The sequence below is a fragment of the Camelus dromedarius genome, chromosome 23 (genome assembly GCF_036321535.1).
Source record: "Camelus dromedarius isolate mCamDro1 chromosome 23, mCamDro1.pat, whole genome shotgun sequence".
Taxonomy (NCBI): Eukaryota; Metazoa; Chordata; class Mammalia; order Artiodactyla; family Camelidae; genus Camelus; species Camelus dromedarius.
The window spans coordinates 21,700,419-21,719,641 of record NC_087458.1 but is presented as its reverse complement, the minus strand read 5'-3'; the positions used below and the strand labels follow the sequence as shown (position 1 = coordinate 21,719,641).

The 19,223-nt window shown below is 32.7% G+C and overlaps 1 protein-coding gene across 4 annotated transcripts in view; it reads left to right on the top strand.

Moving 5' to 3' along the window:
* The window catches only part of COP1 (COP1 E3 ubiquitin ligase), a 165,277-nt gene that overhangs the window by 69,118 nt on the left and 76,936 nt on the right, over positions 1-19,223 (top strand). For all 4 annotated transcript variants that reach the window (XM_064478015.1, XM_064478016.1, XM_010992918.3 and 1 more), the window contains 2 exons: positions 3,741-3,855; positions 7,791-7,926. In XM_064478015.1, the coding sequence (XP_064334085.1) occupies positions 3,741-3,855; positions 7,791-7,926 (251 nt within the window). The remainder of the gene's footprint in view (positions 1-3,740; positions 3,856-7,790; positions 7,927-19,223) is intronic.

The window sequence follows — 19,223 nt, the reverse complement described above, 5'->3', positions numbered from 1 at the left end:
AGAGTTTATTGTTGTGCATGTTTTGAAGTATGGATCTAATTTTCTTTTTATCCAAATGTCTAGTTACTTGTCCCTGCCATATGTTTAAAAATCTTACCTTTGATCGAGTGTTGTGAGATGCAGGCTTTCTCATACCAAGAATTCTGTTTGAATATGGATTTATTTCTGGTCTTTCTCTTCTACATACTGGTGTGTTTCTCTCTTCATCTATCACTGTCACCTCTTTATGGGATGTTTTAATGTCTGATAGGATTAATTCCCCAAACCCTAGCTTTTCTTTTTCACTGTTTTACAGAATAGTCTTTTTTTTTTTAATTGAAATATAGTTGATTTACAATGTTGTGTTAGTTTCTGGTGTACAGCACAGTGCTGCATATATATATATATATATACATATATGCTCTTTTTCGTATTCTTTTCCATTATGGTTTATTACAGGATGTTGAAAGTAGTTCCTTCTGTTATACAGTAGGACTTTGTTGTTTATTTTGTATATAGTAGTTAGTTCTGCAAATCTCAAACTCTCAGTTTATCCCTTCTCACCCCCTTTCCCTCATGGTAACCATAAGTTTGTTTTTTATGTCAACGAGTCTGTTTCTGCTTTGTAAATAAGTTCATTTGTATCATATTTTAGATTCCACATATTCAGTTTGTTTTTTTAATGTGAACTTTAGGATTAATTTCTCTAGCTACATTTAAAAAAAGCTTCTTGTTATCTTTATTAGAACTGCCTTTAACTTACAAACTACCTGAAAGGGAATTAATATGTTTATGATACTGAGTTGAGTCTAGGTTTTATTTATTTCTTCATAAGTTTATTCCTAAGTATTTTTTAGAGTTGTAAAAATAAACTTTTACATTTTGAGATAATTGTAGATTCACATGGCAGTTGTAAGAAATAATACAGAGAGACCCCATGTACCTTTTACCCAGTTCCTCTAATGGTAACACATTAACAATATTGAGCCTTCCAGTCTATGAATATGGTGTATCTTTCCATTTATTTTGGTCTTTTAAAGATTTCTCTTCTAAGTGTTTACATTTGTAATATAGGGTCTTCCATGCTTTTGTTAGATTAATTTCTAATTCTTTTTTGATGCTATCTTACTATTGATACAGTTGGTATAAAATTTTATTTTCTGCCTGTTTGTTGTGACTATATAAACATACAGTTGATTTTTGTATGTTAACCTTGTTTCTTAGTTTGCTAAATTTATTTATTAATTCTAGTAGTTTTATAAATTTCTCGTGAATTTATACGTAAAAATTATGTGATCAGCAAAAAGACATTTTTACCTATTCTTTTCTAATCTTTGTGTGTTCTCGTCTGCTCCCCTCCTCTCACCTCTTCTCCCCTCCCGTCCTCTCCTTTTCCCCATCTCCCTTCTCTTCCTTTTCCTCTTTTACCTTCTCCTTACACTTCAACTAATAGGTTAGCCCTACATTTTGGTAGATGCCTTTTATCAAGTTGAAGAAGTATCCTTCTATTCCTAATTTGTTGAGAAATTTTAGCATGTATCGGTATTCAATTTTGTCAGATACTTTTTCTGCATCTCTTGAAATTATTATATGGTTATTCGTCTTTATTATGCACACTTGGTGAACTGTGTTGATTGATTTTTCTAATATGAAAACAACCCTGTATTCTTGGGCTAAATTCTGTCTGGTCATGATGAGTTGTTCTTTTTACATGTTGTTGGAATTGATGTGCTGTTGTTTTGCTGTGGGTGCTTATTTTCATGAAGGCTCTTACTCCCCTCCTTCTTTCCTTACCTTCCCCAGGTGTCCTTGTTGGGTTTGGGTATTAGAGTTATACTGGCCTCATAAGACAAATAGGAAAGTGTTTTCTGAAAGAGATTGTGTAAGATTGATATATCTTCCTTGAATATTTGGTAGAATTTTCAAGTAAAAGTTACCTGGGCCCTCTCTTCTGACTTGCATGCTTTTTTTTGTGCATTTATTCTGTCTTATTCTTAAAGCCCATAAATTAGATATTGTAATTATTGTATATAAACTATTTTAAATCTCTTACATGGTTACGAGTTTCCTTGCATCTCAGACCTTCTAGTTTGTGTTATTGAACTTTTCAAGTACACACTTCCAGAAATTTTTAAAGAAATGGCTTATTGGTGATAATCTTTGTTTTCATGCACATGAAAAAATATTTTGCTTATGTTGTTGCAGAATAGTTTCTTAATATTAGGCTGAGGTTATTTTCTTTCTACTTTTTAGGGATAATTAAAGTTTACTGTGTTCTAGCTTCCATAATGCTTTTGAGAAGTATTTTGTCTGTTTAATTGTTGTTCCTGTTAGGAGGATTATCTTTTCTGTTTGTCTGATTTTTTAAAAATCTTTCTGTTTTTGACAAAAACACAGGTTTGCTTTAGTTTATCTAATTGTGGATTTCTTTTAAATTATCCTACCTGTTAGGAATAATTTCTGTGTCTGTCTTCATATCTATTTTCAGTTCTTGGAAAATTGTCAGTGTCAACTCTTCAAATATTTCTTCTTCTGTCTGTTACTCATTTCTAGATCTCCGGGTGCCCATATTTTAAATCATATTATTCTGCCTTTTATGTATTTTTTTCTCTTTCATATTTTCTGCCTTCTTGACTTTTATCCTTCATTTTGGGTAATTCTTTCAGATTTATCTTCCAGTTTGCAAATTCTCTCTTTATTCTTCAAATCTGGTACTTGTTCTTTTGCAGTATTTGTCCCCAGATTAGATTGGCCCCTTCCTCTTTTTCCCCTCTTCTGCACTGTTATATTTTGTTTACCATCACCTCTGAGTTCAGCTTCCTGTTTAATTGTCTCTTATGTCTTTGGAATTTGTCTTTTTTTCTTGTGATACAGGTACTGCTTTAAAATACGACTTTACTTACCTACTTTCAGCAGGAATTCACTATAGATAAGTGTTTTGTTCATGGTAGTAACTTAATATTTCTTACTTAATAAATTTGCAGCTGTGATACGGTTTTTGATGAACTTGTGTCATCTCAGGATCTCATTGTGTGTCTTATCTCTGTATCTGTTAATGCGCCTCAAGCATAGTAGATAGGTAATAATAACCATTAGTGGAAGAATTGTCATACACTTTTAGTTAACATGGTGTTGGTAATATTATATATTTAGCATCATAGACTTGTTTTTTTGTAGGATTTATATACAGTATATTTTGGATTTGTTGTCTGTGTCTAAATATATATATATATATATATATATATATATATATATATATATGTCAGTTATTCTGGTCTTCTAATGTATATATCAGACTATTAAGTATAAACAAATTAACTGCCCCTTAATATAATAATTAGTGTTAATTTAAATACCTATTCTGTACAATCAAGCACTTGTTCCTATTATTCAAAATGTATAGGGCTATAATATAGGGATCATCATCAAAAGAAAAATAGTTTTCTTTTGGTAATTGTTTTCTAACAATTTCTGCCTATTACAATTCTCAAAATTCTATGTTTTACAGTGACACTTACAGTGGATTCTATCTTCATTTAATTTGGAGAGTTGAAAGAAGCTTCTCATTTTATTCTTGTAAAATTGGCCAATTTTCCCTGTTAAAGTAAAAATTAGAAAATATGGTCTAAGGTTTTTCTACCATTTGTAGTTATTTTCATGTGAACTTTTGAAATTAAATATGCAAGCATTTGGATATTCTCTGCAGAAAAATAGTATGATTTGTTCTGAATTACAAATGTCTTTTCTTTTTATCACCTTAGACAAAGAAACAGCCCTGGTATAACAGCACATTAGCATCAAGACGAAAACGACTCACTGCTCATTTTGAGGACTTAGAGCAATGTTACTTTTCTACAAGGATGTCTCGTATCTCAGGTACATATTCAGGACTTCTTAAAATATTTCAAATTCGTATTTCAGATCCATATCAGCTTCTTCTTGCAGATTTATGGGAAGTCCTATTCACAAGGCAAAAGTGTGTATTTTTGACATAGTCTGTCAGAACACTGTGGAGGTTCTTAGTTGTCTTGGAGAACATTGCTGTTCATAGCTATTTTGTTACCTTTCTCCATTTGGGAATTTTTTGATCTTTATATAGTGAGCTGTAGAAAGTTAAAAACAAATCAGCCATGAATATGTAGCTAGCAAAAATAAGTTCCATTCGGTTGCCTGTCCTCTGTGCTAAGAAAAAAAGATGAAAGAACTGGTTCTTATTGTCAGGGAGTATTGTAAATTTAATGGGGGAGGGCAACAGGTAAATAATTCTATGTGATATGATGTGTTATATAAATATGCAAAGAGCATTAAGAAATAGGAGTATCTACTAAACTGGGAGTAAGAAAGCCACGCCAAGGTGAAAATGGGGAAATGGAAGAGAATGATCACTATAGGGATTTTTAGAGAAGTTGTATTTAGTCAAGGCTAGTAGTAATTAACTTAAAAGGGTAATTAGAAACATATTCAAAATAGAGGAAATAACTTATGCAAAGAAGTGTACGTGATGGCATAGAGTATTTTTATTGCTATAGAAAAGTAATGTAGCTTTGTGCCCTTTTTGTTAGTTCTCTGATCTTTAGTCTCTCTTGGTGTCTTTGCTCACCGATATGGGGACATTTATACCAACCCTACAAGTTGGGTTTTTTTTTTAAGGTTTATAGATGATACATATAGAATATAATGCTTGGTATAAGTTAGGTTCTCAGTTAATTGATGTCATTCGTAGTACAGCTGCTCACCACCAAGGGGAAAAAAGTCTGATATTTTATTGTTAAAAATTTGGCCTTGGTTTTCTCTTAAATAGGCATCTTTGTATTATAACCTACATATTGCTTAGAACCTTTCGACAAGTTTGCTTCAGGATTGGAGGTGGAGGAAAAAAATACATAGCATTTTTCCTATGAAGACTAGGAGGAAACCAAGCTTTGTTTATAAGTGCGTTTGAAATTAATGGTCAACAGTTTTGATACAGATGGCAAGCTTTCATTGTTTTGCCTGAGACTTGAGGCCCTTTCTGAACTTCTGTAATATTCTATAAACTACAGTAGGAAGCTGTTGAGTTGAAAGTGGCCTGAGACCAACATTCTGACTGACAGAGGGTTCATGTTAACCTTTTCAGAAGTTATTTGCCAGCTAACGTTCAAATACAACCACAGGCAAATGGCAGACATTTAAAAAAAAGAGAGAGAGAAAGTGAGATGGGAGAGATTGGAGTAGGCTATTGATTAATAATTTTGAAGTAACTAGCAGCGTAGATATGCTGTGGGATGGTAAAGGTAATCACAAACCAATTTAATTTACATTGGGAATATACCTTATAGGAAGGTAAAATAGTAAGTTAAAACCAGGAGGAAGATTCAGTTTTTATTTTTGTAGACATGTCTGTATTGTACATAAAACTCATTGTCTTTAGTTTTTAGGAATCTCAAATTTAACTTAATCAAATTTGCACATTGACTGCACCAATCATATTGCTGAATATGAAGTTCCTCCTAGTTTCTTTGCCTGTAGAGAGGAAATTTAAACTTCTTTCAAATGGGATACCTAAGAATTTGATTGTCCTTTTATATATTTTCAAATGAGAATCCACTCCCAATCCCCAAATTTTATTTTCAACTGTGAAGATGAGAGGTGAAGATTAAGAAATTAATACCTTCAACTCTTTGTAACTGAAAGAGAAGCTAAATTATAAAGCAATAGAAGAGAGAAAAGACACTGAACACACTTTTACAAACTAATCTGTAGTTAGAATAGTAGAGGTGATATGCTAACAGACATGTATGGGTGTTTATCATAAACAAATCCAAGCAAATAAAATCCTACCTTTTCACCTCCAAATAGGTGAAATCAATCTGTATACTTTCAGATACTGAAATAACTATTTTTAGTGTTATTTTTATAACTTCTGTTGAAAATAGGTGTTAAGTGGGTGGGTATGATGGCTAGAAGTTCAGCTATCCTAGAAAAGGATTGTGGTCTACAGAATGCACATTCTTGAATACTTGTGAATTTTATGTACTTAGCGACTGATATTAAAATGTAAAAGAATAGATTAACATTAAAACAATTTTAAATGTATGTCTAAGGTATTTAAAAGGATTCTTTTCAGTATTTATTACATTAAGTAGCTCACAGTAATAGGGTTATATATAAAAAGAACTAATTAAATGTTGTATCCAAACGACTTTGCCGTACAGTTGTAACCCATTTTTATTTATAATTTGTTGAATTTTCTGAAAACAATTTTTGTGGAACATGAGCTTTATTTCAATAACATTATAGTCTTGCATGCTTATTGGGTTTGTTCCCTTTGCTCTTTTTAGGATAGAAGCACTACATTACCATAGGTTGTTAGATGACGACGTTAAGTAGTGCTTAAATCTTTAAAATGTAAAGTATTAGGGACAGAGGTTTAGCTTCCTCAAATCATTGTTTTTCTTTCTAATAATTTTTAGGTAAATTTCTTCATGTCAACAGTTATCTTCAAGATAGCCATATATCTCCAGATAAATAAATTATTTATTATATATCATATAGTATAGTAACTTTTGACTTAGTGATTCTTATACCTTAATTTTTTTATGCTTACTGTTGTTTTCAGAGGACAGGTAAGAAGGGAAATCACATAAGTTTACATTAAAAAAGTTGTGTATGTGTATATATGTATATATGTAATGAACTAAGAATAAGGAAGAAGGTATAAAAATAGTGTTGTAATAGGCTTACTTCAAGTTTCAATATAGGAAGCTAACTATAGTAATTGTGTCCTTTACTTTTCTTTCTTTGGAAAGGGAAATAAAAGTCCAAAATTTAAGCAGTTTTGAAAAACAATGGTGTTTTTATTCATGCTTTCACTGTAGGCCTGTTTCTAGATTGAAGAATAGATTAACTCTATAGGTCTTTTATAAGGAAATTTTATGATTTAATTTCTACATCATTTGGTTATGAATAGTTCACTGAAATGGACTTTATTCCAAATATTTGTAAAATGTGCTGTTGGATGGAATTATTGTTTTCCATATTCCACCAAGACATTTTAGTTAACCTATTTTAAGTTTGATTTTGAGAATTAATAATTCACACATTGTAGATTTCTACTCCATCCCATAATTGGATTTGAAGCACTTCAAAGTTTTATGTGAATGAATGTTTTACTTTCTTTTTACTTAAAAATCAATTTTTAATTTATAGTATTATAACTTATGTTTTGACAGTAAGTAAACATGAGCATGAAGATATATCCCTGTAAACATGTTCCTTCAAGCTAACAAATAACCCTATCCAATATATGTACCCCTTTCTCTACTTTCACTTTCTCTGTTGATAAGGGATCTTTGTTTTAATAAATAAGTTAACTTTCCTTGATCAAGGTATTTTTTTCATTCCTATTTTTCTGAGAATAATTGCTTAAAAGAGAAAATTCACACTGTGTTCTTACTGGTGATGAAAGAGATGTTGTTTTTCAAGAACCACAAAGAAATTTTTATTAAAGCTAAAACATCAGCTGATTAATGCATTCTAGTCTTCTCTAAATACACTTTAAAATTTTTTTTATTTTATTTTATTTTTTGTAGAGGAGGAGGTAATGCTTGTTTGATTATTTATTTATTATTTTTTAATGGAGTTACTGGGGATTGAACCCAGGACCTGTGCATGCTAAGCATGCACTTTACCACTTAGCTGTATATACCCTCCCTGATAAATACTCTTTAAGAATTGTTGTTTGTATTTAGAATATAATTTTTAACCTGTGGATATTGCTCTTTGACTTATGTTGCAGTTCAATTCATTTTTGTTTTATTTCCTTCATCTAGATGACAGTCGAACTGCAAGCCAGTTGGATGAATTTCAGGAATGCTTATCCAAGTTCACTCGCTATAATTCAGTACGACCTTTGGCTACATTGTCATATGCTAGTGATCTCTATAATGGCTCCAGCATAGTTTCCAGGTAAGTATTGGGCAGCGCTCTTTACTGTTTTCTTTTGTATGAGTATCTCAAATTTAATTGAATTGGAGAAGCAGTTATGGTGTTACAGTTAAGAGCCTGTGTTCTGAAATCCAGATTGCCTGCCAATTTTTAGCTCTTTAGTTATAGGAAAGTTTCTAAATCTCTTTAGTCCTCAATTTATCTCTAAAATAGAATGATTAATAGTATCCACCTCATTGGGTTGAAGTTTGTTTTCTTGTTACGTTTTTGTCTGGTTTTGATGACCAGGTGTGCTCTCCTCATAAGTGCTCTCTCCCCTTCAGTTTTCTGGAAGAGTTTATAAAGAACTGTCATTATTTCTTCCTTACATATTTTGTACAATTTTCTAGTGAACTCAACTTGGTCTTGAGTTTTCTTTGAGGGAAGATTTTTAAATACAAATGCAATTTTTAAAAGAGATGTAGGGCTAATCAGGTTATCCATTTCTTCTTGATTGAGAATTATTTTTATTTTGTGTCTTTCAAGGAATTTGTCCATTTCATCTAGGTTGTTGAAATTTTGACATACAAGTGCTCATAATATTCCTTTATTATCTTTTTAATATCTTTAGATTCTATAATGGTATTCCCTTTCTCATCCCTGATTTTCAAAATTTGTTTCCCTTTATTTATTTATTTTTTTAATAGTCTGGCTTAGAAGTTTTCAACTTTATTTGTCTTCTCAAAGAGCCAGCTCCTGGTTTATTAATATTCTGTATTTTTCTGTTCTCTGTTTCATTGATTTCTACTCTTAACTTTATTGTTTCCCATTTTCTGCTTTCTTTAGGTTTAATTTGTTCTTAACTTTCTAGTTTCTTAAGTAGAAACGGAAGTGATTGAGTTGAAACCTTATTTCTTTTCTAATATACATAGCTTGTGTTATAAATTTCCCTCCAAGCACTGCATTAACTACATCCCACAGATTTTGATGTGGTATCTTTTATTTTTTCCAAAAATTGTTTTATTGTGGTAAAATATACATAACATAAAGTATACCATCTTAACATTCCATTATATGTATGTACTACATTTTGGTCATCTGCCGTCTCTCAATGGATACTTGTGTTGCTTCCATGTTTTAGCTATTGTGAATAATGCTGCTATGAACATGGGTGTAAAAATAACTCTTTGAGACCTTGCTTGCAGTTCTTTTGGGTATATACCCAGAAATGGAATTACAGGATCATATGGTAATTGTGTTTTTAATTTTTAGAGGAACCACAGTGCTGTTTTCTACAGGGGCTATATATCTACAGGGGCTATATATCATTTTGCGTTTCTACCAGCAGTGCACAAAGCCAGTTTCTCCACATCCTTGCCAGTGCTTGTTATTTTCTGGTTTTTTTTTTAATACCCATTGTATTGGGTATGAGGTGGCATTGCTTAGATTTGATTTGAATTTCCCTGATGATTAGTAATATTGAGTGTCTTTTTCATGTGTTTAGGACATTTGTATGTCTTCTTTGTGAAAGTGTCTACCTGTATCCTTTGCCCTTTTTTAAATTAAGTTTGTTTTTTGGTTGTCGAGTTTAGGGACTTTTCTGTATATTCTGATTATTATTCCATTATCAAATTTGTAAGTATTTTCTCTCATTCTTTGGGTTGCCTTTTTACTCTGTTGATATTGTCTATTGATGCACAATTTCACATTTTTATGAAGTCTAATTTGTCTATTTTGTTGTTGTTGCTTGTACCTATGGTGCCATATCTAAGAAATGATTGTCAAATCCAAAGTTGCGAAAAGAGTTCCATAGTTTTCGTTTTCTAATCCATTTTGAGTTAATTTTTGCATATGGTTTTAGGTAAAGGTCTAACTTCATTCATTTGCATGTGGTTATGTAGTTTTCTCAGAATCATTTGTTGAAAATCCTGTCCTTTCCCCATTGAATAGTCTTAGCCATCTTGTCAAAAATCATTTGACTGTATATGCAAGAATTTAATTCTGTGTTCTCTCTTCTATTCCATTGGTCTATATGTCTGTTTTTATCAGTGTTTTATGATTACTGTGGCTTTGTAGTAAGTTTGGAAATCGGGAAATGTGAGTTCTCCAGCTCTGTTCTTCTTTTTCAAAATTATTTTGGCTATTTCAGGTCCCTTGGAATTCCATGTGAATTTTAGCATGGGTTTTTCTATTTAAAAAGAAGCCATTGGAATTTTGATAGGGATTATATTAAGTCTGTATATCACTTTGGGAAGTCTGACATCTTAACAGTACCCAGCCTTCCAATCCATGAACTTGGGATGTGTTTCCACTTATTCATGTCTTCTTTAGTTTATTTCAGCAGTGTTTTGTACATCTCATTGTACAAATTACCTTCTTGGTTAAGTTAATTCCTAAATATTTTTTTGATGCTGCTAGTGAGATTATTTTGGCAATTTTATTTTTAGACTATTCATTGTTATTGTGTCAAAGATATGGTATCTTTCCATTTTCATTCAGTTTAGGAAACTTTTAAATTTTAAATCTGATTTTATTTTGGCTCATGGATTATTGAGACTTATCTAATTAGTTCCCAAATATTGAGATTTTTCTAAGTATCTTTCTATGATTAATTTATATTATTTGTATCTTCATCATCTTGACCATTGCTTAAAAATTTTAATAGAAGTTTCTAATATACCTAAAAATAGAGAAAATAGAAAAATAATCTGTTAAACAACTATCTCCCAGACTCCGCAGGAGTCCAGATTTTGGTATACTTGGTGTATGTATACTCTTCACTCTTACTTTTCTTTGCATAAGTATTTTCAAGCAAATCTCAGGTACTATGTCGTTTCAGCCCTGCTTTCTTATGAAACTCTATGTCTTAACTTATGGACATTGTAAAACCACTGGGCTGTATCATGTATCACATATAACACAATTAGCAGTAGTCCATTGGTGTTATCAATTACCAGTCTGTGTGTTCAGATTTTCTAGATAGAGTGAAAGAAGCCTTTAAGAAGATGTTTTTGATGCAGATCAGGAATTTGGCAAGTTTTAACTTGTTTAAAATTACTAAAAGTGCATGTGCTTTTCTATTTGCATAACTAAGATTTTTATTTATGTATATGAATATTGATCTTGAAATTCAAGCCATTAGCTGAAGAGACTATTGCATTAAATCTTTAATTATGCTCAATCTTGGTTAACTTGATTACAAAGACAGAAATCATATATTTATTTATTTTTCTATAATGTTGGCAATGTAAGTTTTTTTAATTATGCAGTGGAGTGATTAAAATTTAACTGATGAATTAAATGAGTAATTATTTGACAAAAATTCATTGACCAGCTGGTTAGTGTCAGCTAGGCTAGGAACATAACCACAAACAGGCCAGATTTGATGCCTGGATTCAGGGGAGCTCTCAATTGTATTTCAGTGCCTTTATAGAAGAAATAATATTGACCTGCTGTGTATATATTTACCTGTAATTATATGGCTCTACCCAACTAAGATGTAATACAAATTAGAACTCTTCTTATAATACTGGTTAATGTCCCTCACAACCATGAATCCATCCTGTATTGTATTTTCTTCTCCATTAAAAAATGAACAAAAAACCCCAAAATTGAACAAAATTTCCTTCTTAACTTCACATTCCAAAAGCAGTATTTCTGTCTAGGAAATGTAGAATGGGTTGTACATCTCTAGGTATTCAAAAAGGGTAAGAGCTCTTTTTTCATCATTCCTGAAAGCCATTTTAGCTTGATTTAATTTTTTTTTTTTTTTAAATAAATAAACTTTGGTCATGCAAAGATATTTATATCAGAGCACTGCATTCTGAGGCAGAAGTTTACTGTCATAGGAAGACTTAATATTTCAGTTTGGAAATATCACTTACTGAAAATGAGACTAGTTATATTAAAATATTTCAAGCAAAATAAAAAATTTAAAGGTGCCTTTTGTTGTTTCATCTTGCATGTTAACATTCATTCTTTTCTCTTGTTTACATGAATTGACATTTCTGAAGGAAAATTTTCAAAGTTATCAGTTTTCAAATTTTACAGTTTTCAAAGTTTATCAGACAGAGCTGGTGAAGACAATAGTAGTTAACAGCAAAGGAACGTAGTGGCCACTGTTATTGAAGGGACTTTCAAACTTTCACAACCCTTGTGACTTTTTTACTTTTTCTAATTCTCACATTCAGACACATTGTTGATAATAAATTCATTTTAAAGGTTGTTAATTCCTCTCAAATTAGGACATTTAATGAATTTCTTTTGGGAAGAGAGAGAAAGACATGTTAAGAGAGGACAAATAATTTTGAATTTGGTGCGCTATTTCATTACCTGATCGAAAAAATTATTCTTACTGTAAAATTGCATGAAATGTGTCTAGTGTTGATCATTTATTGCAATGAAAATCTCACTGAGAGGAAAAGTGGAACCAGAAACTTTTGTTTTTAAAATTTATCTTTCTTTAAAGGCCTGGGGATCATTTTGGGTTGTTTAATACCATACTCATAAGCCCACAAGGTGGCAGCATTTATTTACTTTGACAATAACTCAACTATTAGAGAATAGACAAAGTATGGCAATCAGTATCTTATAGTGAAGTTCATTCTCATGAATACCAGATGGTCCTAGGTTAACAACAGCAAGTGATGGAAAGGAGAGAACTTTTCTTACACATAGCAATAATGTCACATTGTGCATTTTTTCTTAAATTAAATATTCACTGGCCACCAGAGAGGAATGGTTTGAAACTGCATTGTTTAAACTTATTGAATACTTAGTAGCAATGGCTATTTTGTTGAATTCTTGGTTTGAATTTTGTGTACCTAGATTGTTATGTTTAAATTATTATACATTCCATCTGTAGTTTAGAGATTGTTTTAACATTTTTGCTTACATTTTCTCAAATTCTTGAAATAGAATTACACCAGGCTTTAGTAAATTTATAAGAAGAAAATGGTTATGTATTGTGGCATTTTTTGCTGCTGCTAATGTAGTTTTTGACTACTTTTTTTCAGATACCTTTATAAGTATTTTACATGACATTTTAAGTACTTCAGTAACTCATTTAATATTTATATCATCCCTATCAATTAGGCATTGCTATTAATCCCATTCTACAGATGAGGGATTGAGGTGGAGAGAGCTTTTGTGACTTGTTCAAGATAAACATAGTATTAATAAATGACAGAACTAAGATTTGAACGAAGACATTTTGGGCGTTGAGTTCTGCTGTTTCATTGTCCCTTCAGGATCTGTTGAAACTTTGGGAAAAGTTTCAGAAAGCACTTTACTTTTGAGACAGCTGAAAGAATTAATTCCTTTGAGTTTTTGATACTTTGTAGTCCTATTACTGTCTTCTCTAAATATTTTTTATTTTTAACTTAATGTAGATACTACGTTCCAGTGTCACTTTGGCCATAGTTTGAAAGTGTTCAAATTAAATACTCATTGTTTGGTAGTAGTAAGGTATAAGGATTGTTTCTACCAAACTTCAGTTTATAATGACAGTCAGTGCTGATCCAAATTTGGAGTACCTTTTAATATTCTTTATTGTAAATTCTTTTTTTTCTCCTTTATAACTTCTTTTTTTTAAACATTTTTATTGAGTTATAATCATTTTACATGTTGTGTCTGTAATTCTTTATTGTAGAATACTGTCAGTTTTAAATTTGAACTTGAAAAAAACCCTCCAGGTAATTAATGACTTGTTTTCTGGGGAAGAAGTATGGTTTTTAGGACTGCTTATGTTCTTATCTTTTTGTCAGAAGGTATTTCTGTTATTGTCTTAAGAGTTTCTGGGCCATCTGGGGTTTGTGAGAAATGAGAGGAGTAGGAGTGCAGAGGAAAGGATTTTTTTTTCCTGAATTTGGCCTAGGACTAATTTTTAAGTAATTCAGAAAACTATGTTCTAGGCTAGAAGCTTCATCAGGGAAGGGGGTCTTTTCTGCCTTATTTCCTGCTGCATCTCCATGCCTGGCACATGGCAGGTGCTCATTAGTAAATAGTTGTTGAATGAATGGAGAACTTTTTGTATGCTCTGAGAGCGCTCTAGCAGTCGTCCACCTTAACCTGCTTTTACATATTTGCTTGCTGATAAGTAGAGAAAGTATCCTTAGGCTGAAAAAAAAAGAAGTCTGTAATCACCGATGACGCATGACAGAAAAATAAGTTAATGTTAACAACTTAAAATAGAGACATCCAAGATTGTCAGCAAATTTTAATATATTCTTTGTTGTAGAATATGATAATGAGTTTTCTACTTCTGTGATAATTCAAGATATTGGTTAAAGATGAAATACAAATAGTCTGTTTAAGCTTTAGAAATTGCTACATCCTCTCTCTTCCCCATAGCTCTTCCCAATTCCTCTTGTTTTTCCTCTTTATTTTCCTTTACCCTTGCTTAGGCTGAGGCTTGTCAGTAGAACAGTGAAACCATAAGCTCAAGTCATTTTACACTTATTACCACAAAGAGTGTTAATTAGGTTAGCATTTGAGATTTTAGTAGACTAGTAAAAGTTTGTCACTAATTAGAACATAAAATAGATGCCTGCATGAAAGTTAAGAATTAGAAAGTTGCCTTTTATTCATAATAAAATTATTTTCCGGAAAGAGTAGAATTTGTTAACCTAATGACTCTCTTCAAATAATCAGAGTAGAAGAGGAATTAGAATGGTTCAGTTTGGTACCAAGAGATTAAAGTAGGACTGATGACCAGACGCCACACTTTAAGGTCAATATTGGGAAGATCTTCGTAGTTAGCTGTGTGCAGAAGGGTTCTAGGCTTCATCAGGAGGCAGTTGCCTTGTGCTCTAATGACTTTTAAAATTAATCTCTAGGTTTTTTTCAACCTAGAAAAGTTTTCTGCAATCCTGATATTAGTTGTATGTATATAGTCACCTGTATTTTTCTAGGATATTGTTTTTGCTTTAATTTTTTGAATTTATCTATTCATAACAAACAGTGTAAGTGCTGAGGTTACAAATAAGAGTGATATAAAGATTACTGGAGAGACACACCTTTAAGCCTATATATAGAATAAAGTGTTGTTAAGTGTTATGAAAGTGTGTACTGGGTGCGGTATGGAGAATGGATTTGAAAGAAGCAAGAGTAGGAATTAGGGAGACCTGATATATAGGTGGTTGTTGAAGTTGTCCAGGAATAGTGCATGAAGATGGCCTGTGACCTATACTGGCATGAGATCAGTGGGGCTTCGGTGAAGAAGTATTTAAAAAATATGTAGGGACTAGAGTAGACAAAATTTGATGAGTGATGGATGCTGTCTTTGAAGGAGAAGAAGATAACTAACTTCCAGGTTTTGGGCTTGAGTCGCTGGGCCGAAAAAGATATGTCATTTACAGAGACAGGGATTCCGGATGAAAGAGCAAGTTTATAGATAATGAGACACATGGGAGGTTATGCATTGGCGCTCTGGTTGTACAGAGAAGAGGGCTGTGAATAAGGGAACTTGTGCAGTCGACAGTTGACACCATGGTTGGAGACTCATGTTTAACCTCATCAGGTAGAGGAGGAGGAACCAGTAAAGCAGATAGAGAAGATTCTTCGATGAAAATGAAAACTAGAGAATGTGTTGCCATGCAAACCAATGAGGAAAGGGGAGAAATTTGTAGGATTAGATCATGTGCAGGATTGAATTCAAAGCATATGCTCTACCACTTGAGCTATACCCTTTTCCCCCAAGTTTTCTAGCATTTTGTGTGGCACACTGTAACATCTAAGTAAATGTTAGACAGTATTCTTACTGTTTCAGATTTACCAACATGCCTAAGGATAGTGGGTCTCAAACTTTGGTAGGCCTCGGGTGTAGCTGGAGGGCTTGTTAAAACAGGTTCCTGCACCCACTCCCAGAGTTTCTGATTGAGTAGTCTGTGCTGGGACTAACAGATTCTCAGCTGACACTGATATTGCTGGTCTGAGATGACACTTCAAGAACAGTCTTAGATTAAGAACTTTAAAAAAGAAGATACTTACATCTAGTAGAAGAAATTTACTTCTACTAGGAAATACTTAGAATTTTAATTCTTAAGAACAGACCATGATTATTTATTTTTTATAGTTTATGTTTCAAAGAAAATAAGGTAGAAAACCATTTAGTTCATAGTTCCCTAACCAATAATCTGTCCTAGTGTGCTATGAATGGGTTGCATTTGTACCAAGATATTTATTCCTTCTATTCTTGGATCAGTTGGGTGAGGGCTTGGCTGGGGAACCAGCTTGTAACCAACTGTCCTAAGGACAGAGGGTATTAATCACATGTTTAACTTAATTTGTCTTGCCTGCTGCACAGAGATAGGGAAACTCTAGCTTAGAGAACCCAGAACAAATAAAGTCTCTTAGTTTCTCTCAAAGTTGTCTTAGTCATTTTTGGTGAACGAAGTTTATAGTGAAAATTGGGATTAAGCTCCGTAATATGTAAAGTTTTGTTATTTCATGTTGATAATTAACCTGCAAAGCTGAGTTCTTAAAAGGAAGCCTACTCTTGCTCTGCTGGAGGACTATCTCACTTTGACATAGAAGTGAGTCACTGGGCTGCCAGTAAATAGGATACACAGTTTGGGGGATTGAAAGGGACGTTTTGAACCTTTTAAAATTTGAAAAAATATGTTCTTAAATGTAGTCTCTTTAGTCCTTCTTTCTTAACACTTTTGACTTAATTAGGAGGATATGTAGGGGAGGAAAAATCCTTTTCTGTCTGCCCTTCTGAGTTATTGGCTGGGACCCCTATATAGTTAAAAAGACAGATTAACAAGAGAAAAACAAACAAGTTTATTAATTGATATATATGTATATTTCATATATACATGGGAGAAATCCAGGGAAATGAGTAGCTCAGAGAGGTGACTTAGAACTCTGGCTTATATTGCATCTTTAGCAAAGAACTGTAAAGACAGGACAAAGGAAAACAGTTTTAGGCTTTCAAGAGCAGCAAGCTGTGGGAAGGTAAATATATGTAGAAGGATCTAGTTTGTCTGCAGATTCATCTGGTGCTGTCTCTGGGCTGGTAGGAGTCTAGTGTGTCCAGTAAAGGTGGATTTAGCCTGCTTTTAGGCAGAAAAGGGGAACAGGTCAAGAGACATTTCCCTGCATTTACTGCTTCTTGATTGCCTTTGGCTCAAAATAATTTTCATGTCAAAGAGGCATATTTGGGGGTGACATTCTGGTTTCCTTTGGATAAAAGCAAAGTCTCTGTCCATTTTATCACTAGTGTGAATTTAGTAGGACTGCACTTTACCACACTTTAGAAATAACTGTGATGTCAGTATACATAAACTATAATCTGGTGAAGTGTTTTATAATATAAAAATTTGACAAAGGTAACTTCAGTGTAGCACCATTTTCCTTAGTTGTGGTAATTTGCCCATATATTGCTAACATCAGAGATTTCTAGGCATTTAAAACTTCTTAGATAAGATAGGCTGTTACTCTAAGAACAGTTGTACGCATGTATCATTTCAGTTTTTTCCCCTTTATCTGAGTTAATTTCTCTCTTTACTGTTCATAATAGAGTTTCATATTTACATTTATCTTTTTGGGGGGGAGGTAATTAAGGTGGTTTTTTTTTTTTTTTTAATGGAGGTACTGGGGATTGAACCCAGGACCTCGTGCATGCTGAGCACACACTCTACCACTGAGCTATCCCCTCCCCACAGTAGTTTCATATTTCACAAACACTTCACCTGTAAAGAATTTAACCTCTGGCAGTCTCATCTGTCTGAATCACAGTCATTAACCAAGGCTGAAGTGAGAAACAAAAAGGCTTCAGAACAAAATAAATGCCATTAATTTAATGACTAACGCTCGTATATTAGCATATGGCTAGCTTCTTGGGTAATTTCAGGTTTATTGACTTTTTTTATATACAGCCCCTGTAATCTTAGTTATCTGGCTTGTGTCTCTTCAAATTGTAAAGGGAAGAGAAATTTCAGTAGACAGATTTCAATGACAGCAGCAGAAAGTGGTAGTTGTTAGCTTGACAAAGGGAAGAAATGATGAAACTGCAAATAGGAGCTAAAAAGTAAAGCAGTTTGTCTCCATTTAATATAAGATCAAGTGGTTTGACATATCTTAATAGACCCTGAGATCATTGAGGTGTAGTAGAGTGTGGTAGCCAGTGTCCACAGGGCTATTCACCTTACTGTGCTTAGTGTGTTCATACGAAGGTGGTAGGGAATATATTACATTTGACAGATTACACATGAGTAAATCTGTTTAAAAAGGGGGTCAAAAGATGGTTCCAAAATTTACTTACCTGATATTTATTGAGCATATACTCAGAAACTGCTTTTCTATTATCCGTTATTTTTTATATTTATATGTATTTATTTATATTTATTTTTAATGGAGGTACTGGGGATTGAACCCAGGACCTCATGCATGCTAAGCATGCACTCTACCACTTGAGCTACCTCCCCGCCCCCATCCTTTAAAAGTAATTTTAAATATACATATTGCCATTGGTGTAAATGTAATATAAAATTCATATTTCTATGTAATTTTATTTTTACTTATTTATTTTTTAAATCTATTTTTATATATAGTGGCTAACATTTATAAATATCAAACTCCCAAATTTATTGTCTCCCACCCCCTTTCCCTGGTAACCATAAGATTGTTTACTAAGTCTGAGGTAATTACTTTTAAATTATTGATATTTGTAAGTTTCAAGCTTTGCACTGGTTTTACTTTTAGAAAAGAAGACATTGTGAATAAGAAAAATCCTGGCTTTTTGCTTCATATAGGAATCAGTAGGCTATGGCCAAGGGGGCTCAGATTTGGTCCATTACCTGTTTTTGAATGGCCTATGAACTAAGCATGGTTTTCATATTTTTAATTGATCGGAAAAAAAATCAAAAGAAGAATAATAACATATGATGTACAGTAAAATGACTTACAATAATGACATGAAAATTATATGAAATTTGAATTTCAGTTTCCATAAGTAAAGTTTTATTGGAACACAGTCATGCTTGTTTCTTAACATATTGCCTATGGCTGGTTTTATACTGCAACAGCAGAGCTGAGCAGCTTCAGTAGACAGCTGCACAGCTTCTCTGACCTTTTTACAGGACAAGTTTGCGGACTCCTGACCTAGTAGATTTGCTTAGGCTCTAAGCACATGCTATTACACTTGATTAAAGTTTTGTCATGTTTTTGGACTTCAGTGTATCTATGAAAGAAAATGGCTTGTGTCAGATCTTCTGATCTTCTAGTGATGACTGGCTATTTTATATGCTTCATCATTACTTAACACAAATAACCTGTCACTTGGCCTGTCGTGTGGTAAGCACTACATCATTGATTGAATGGTAGCTACAGATTTG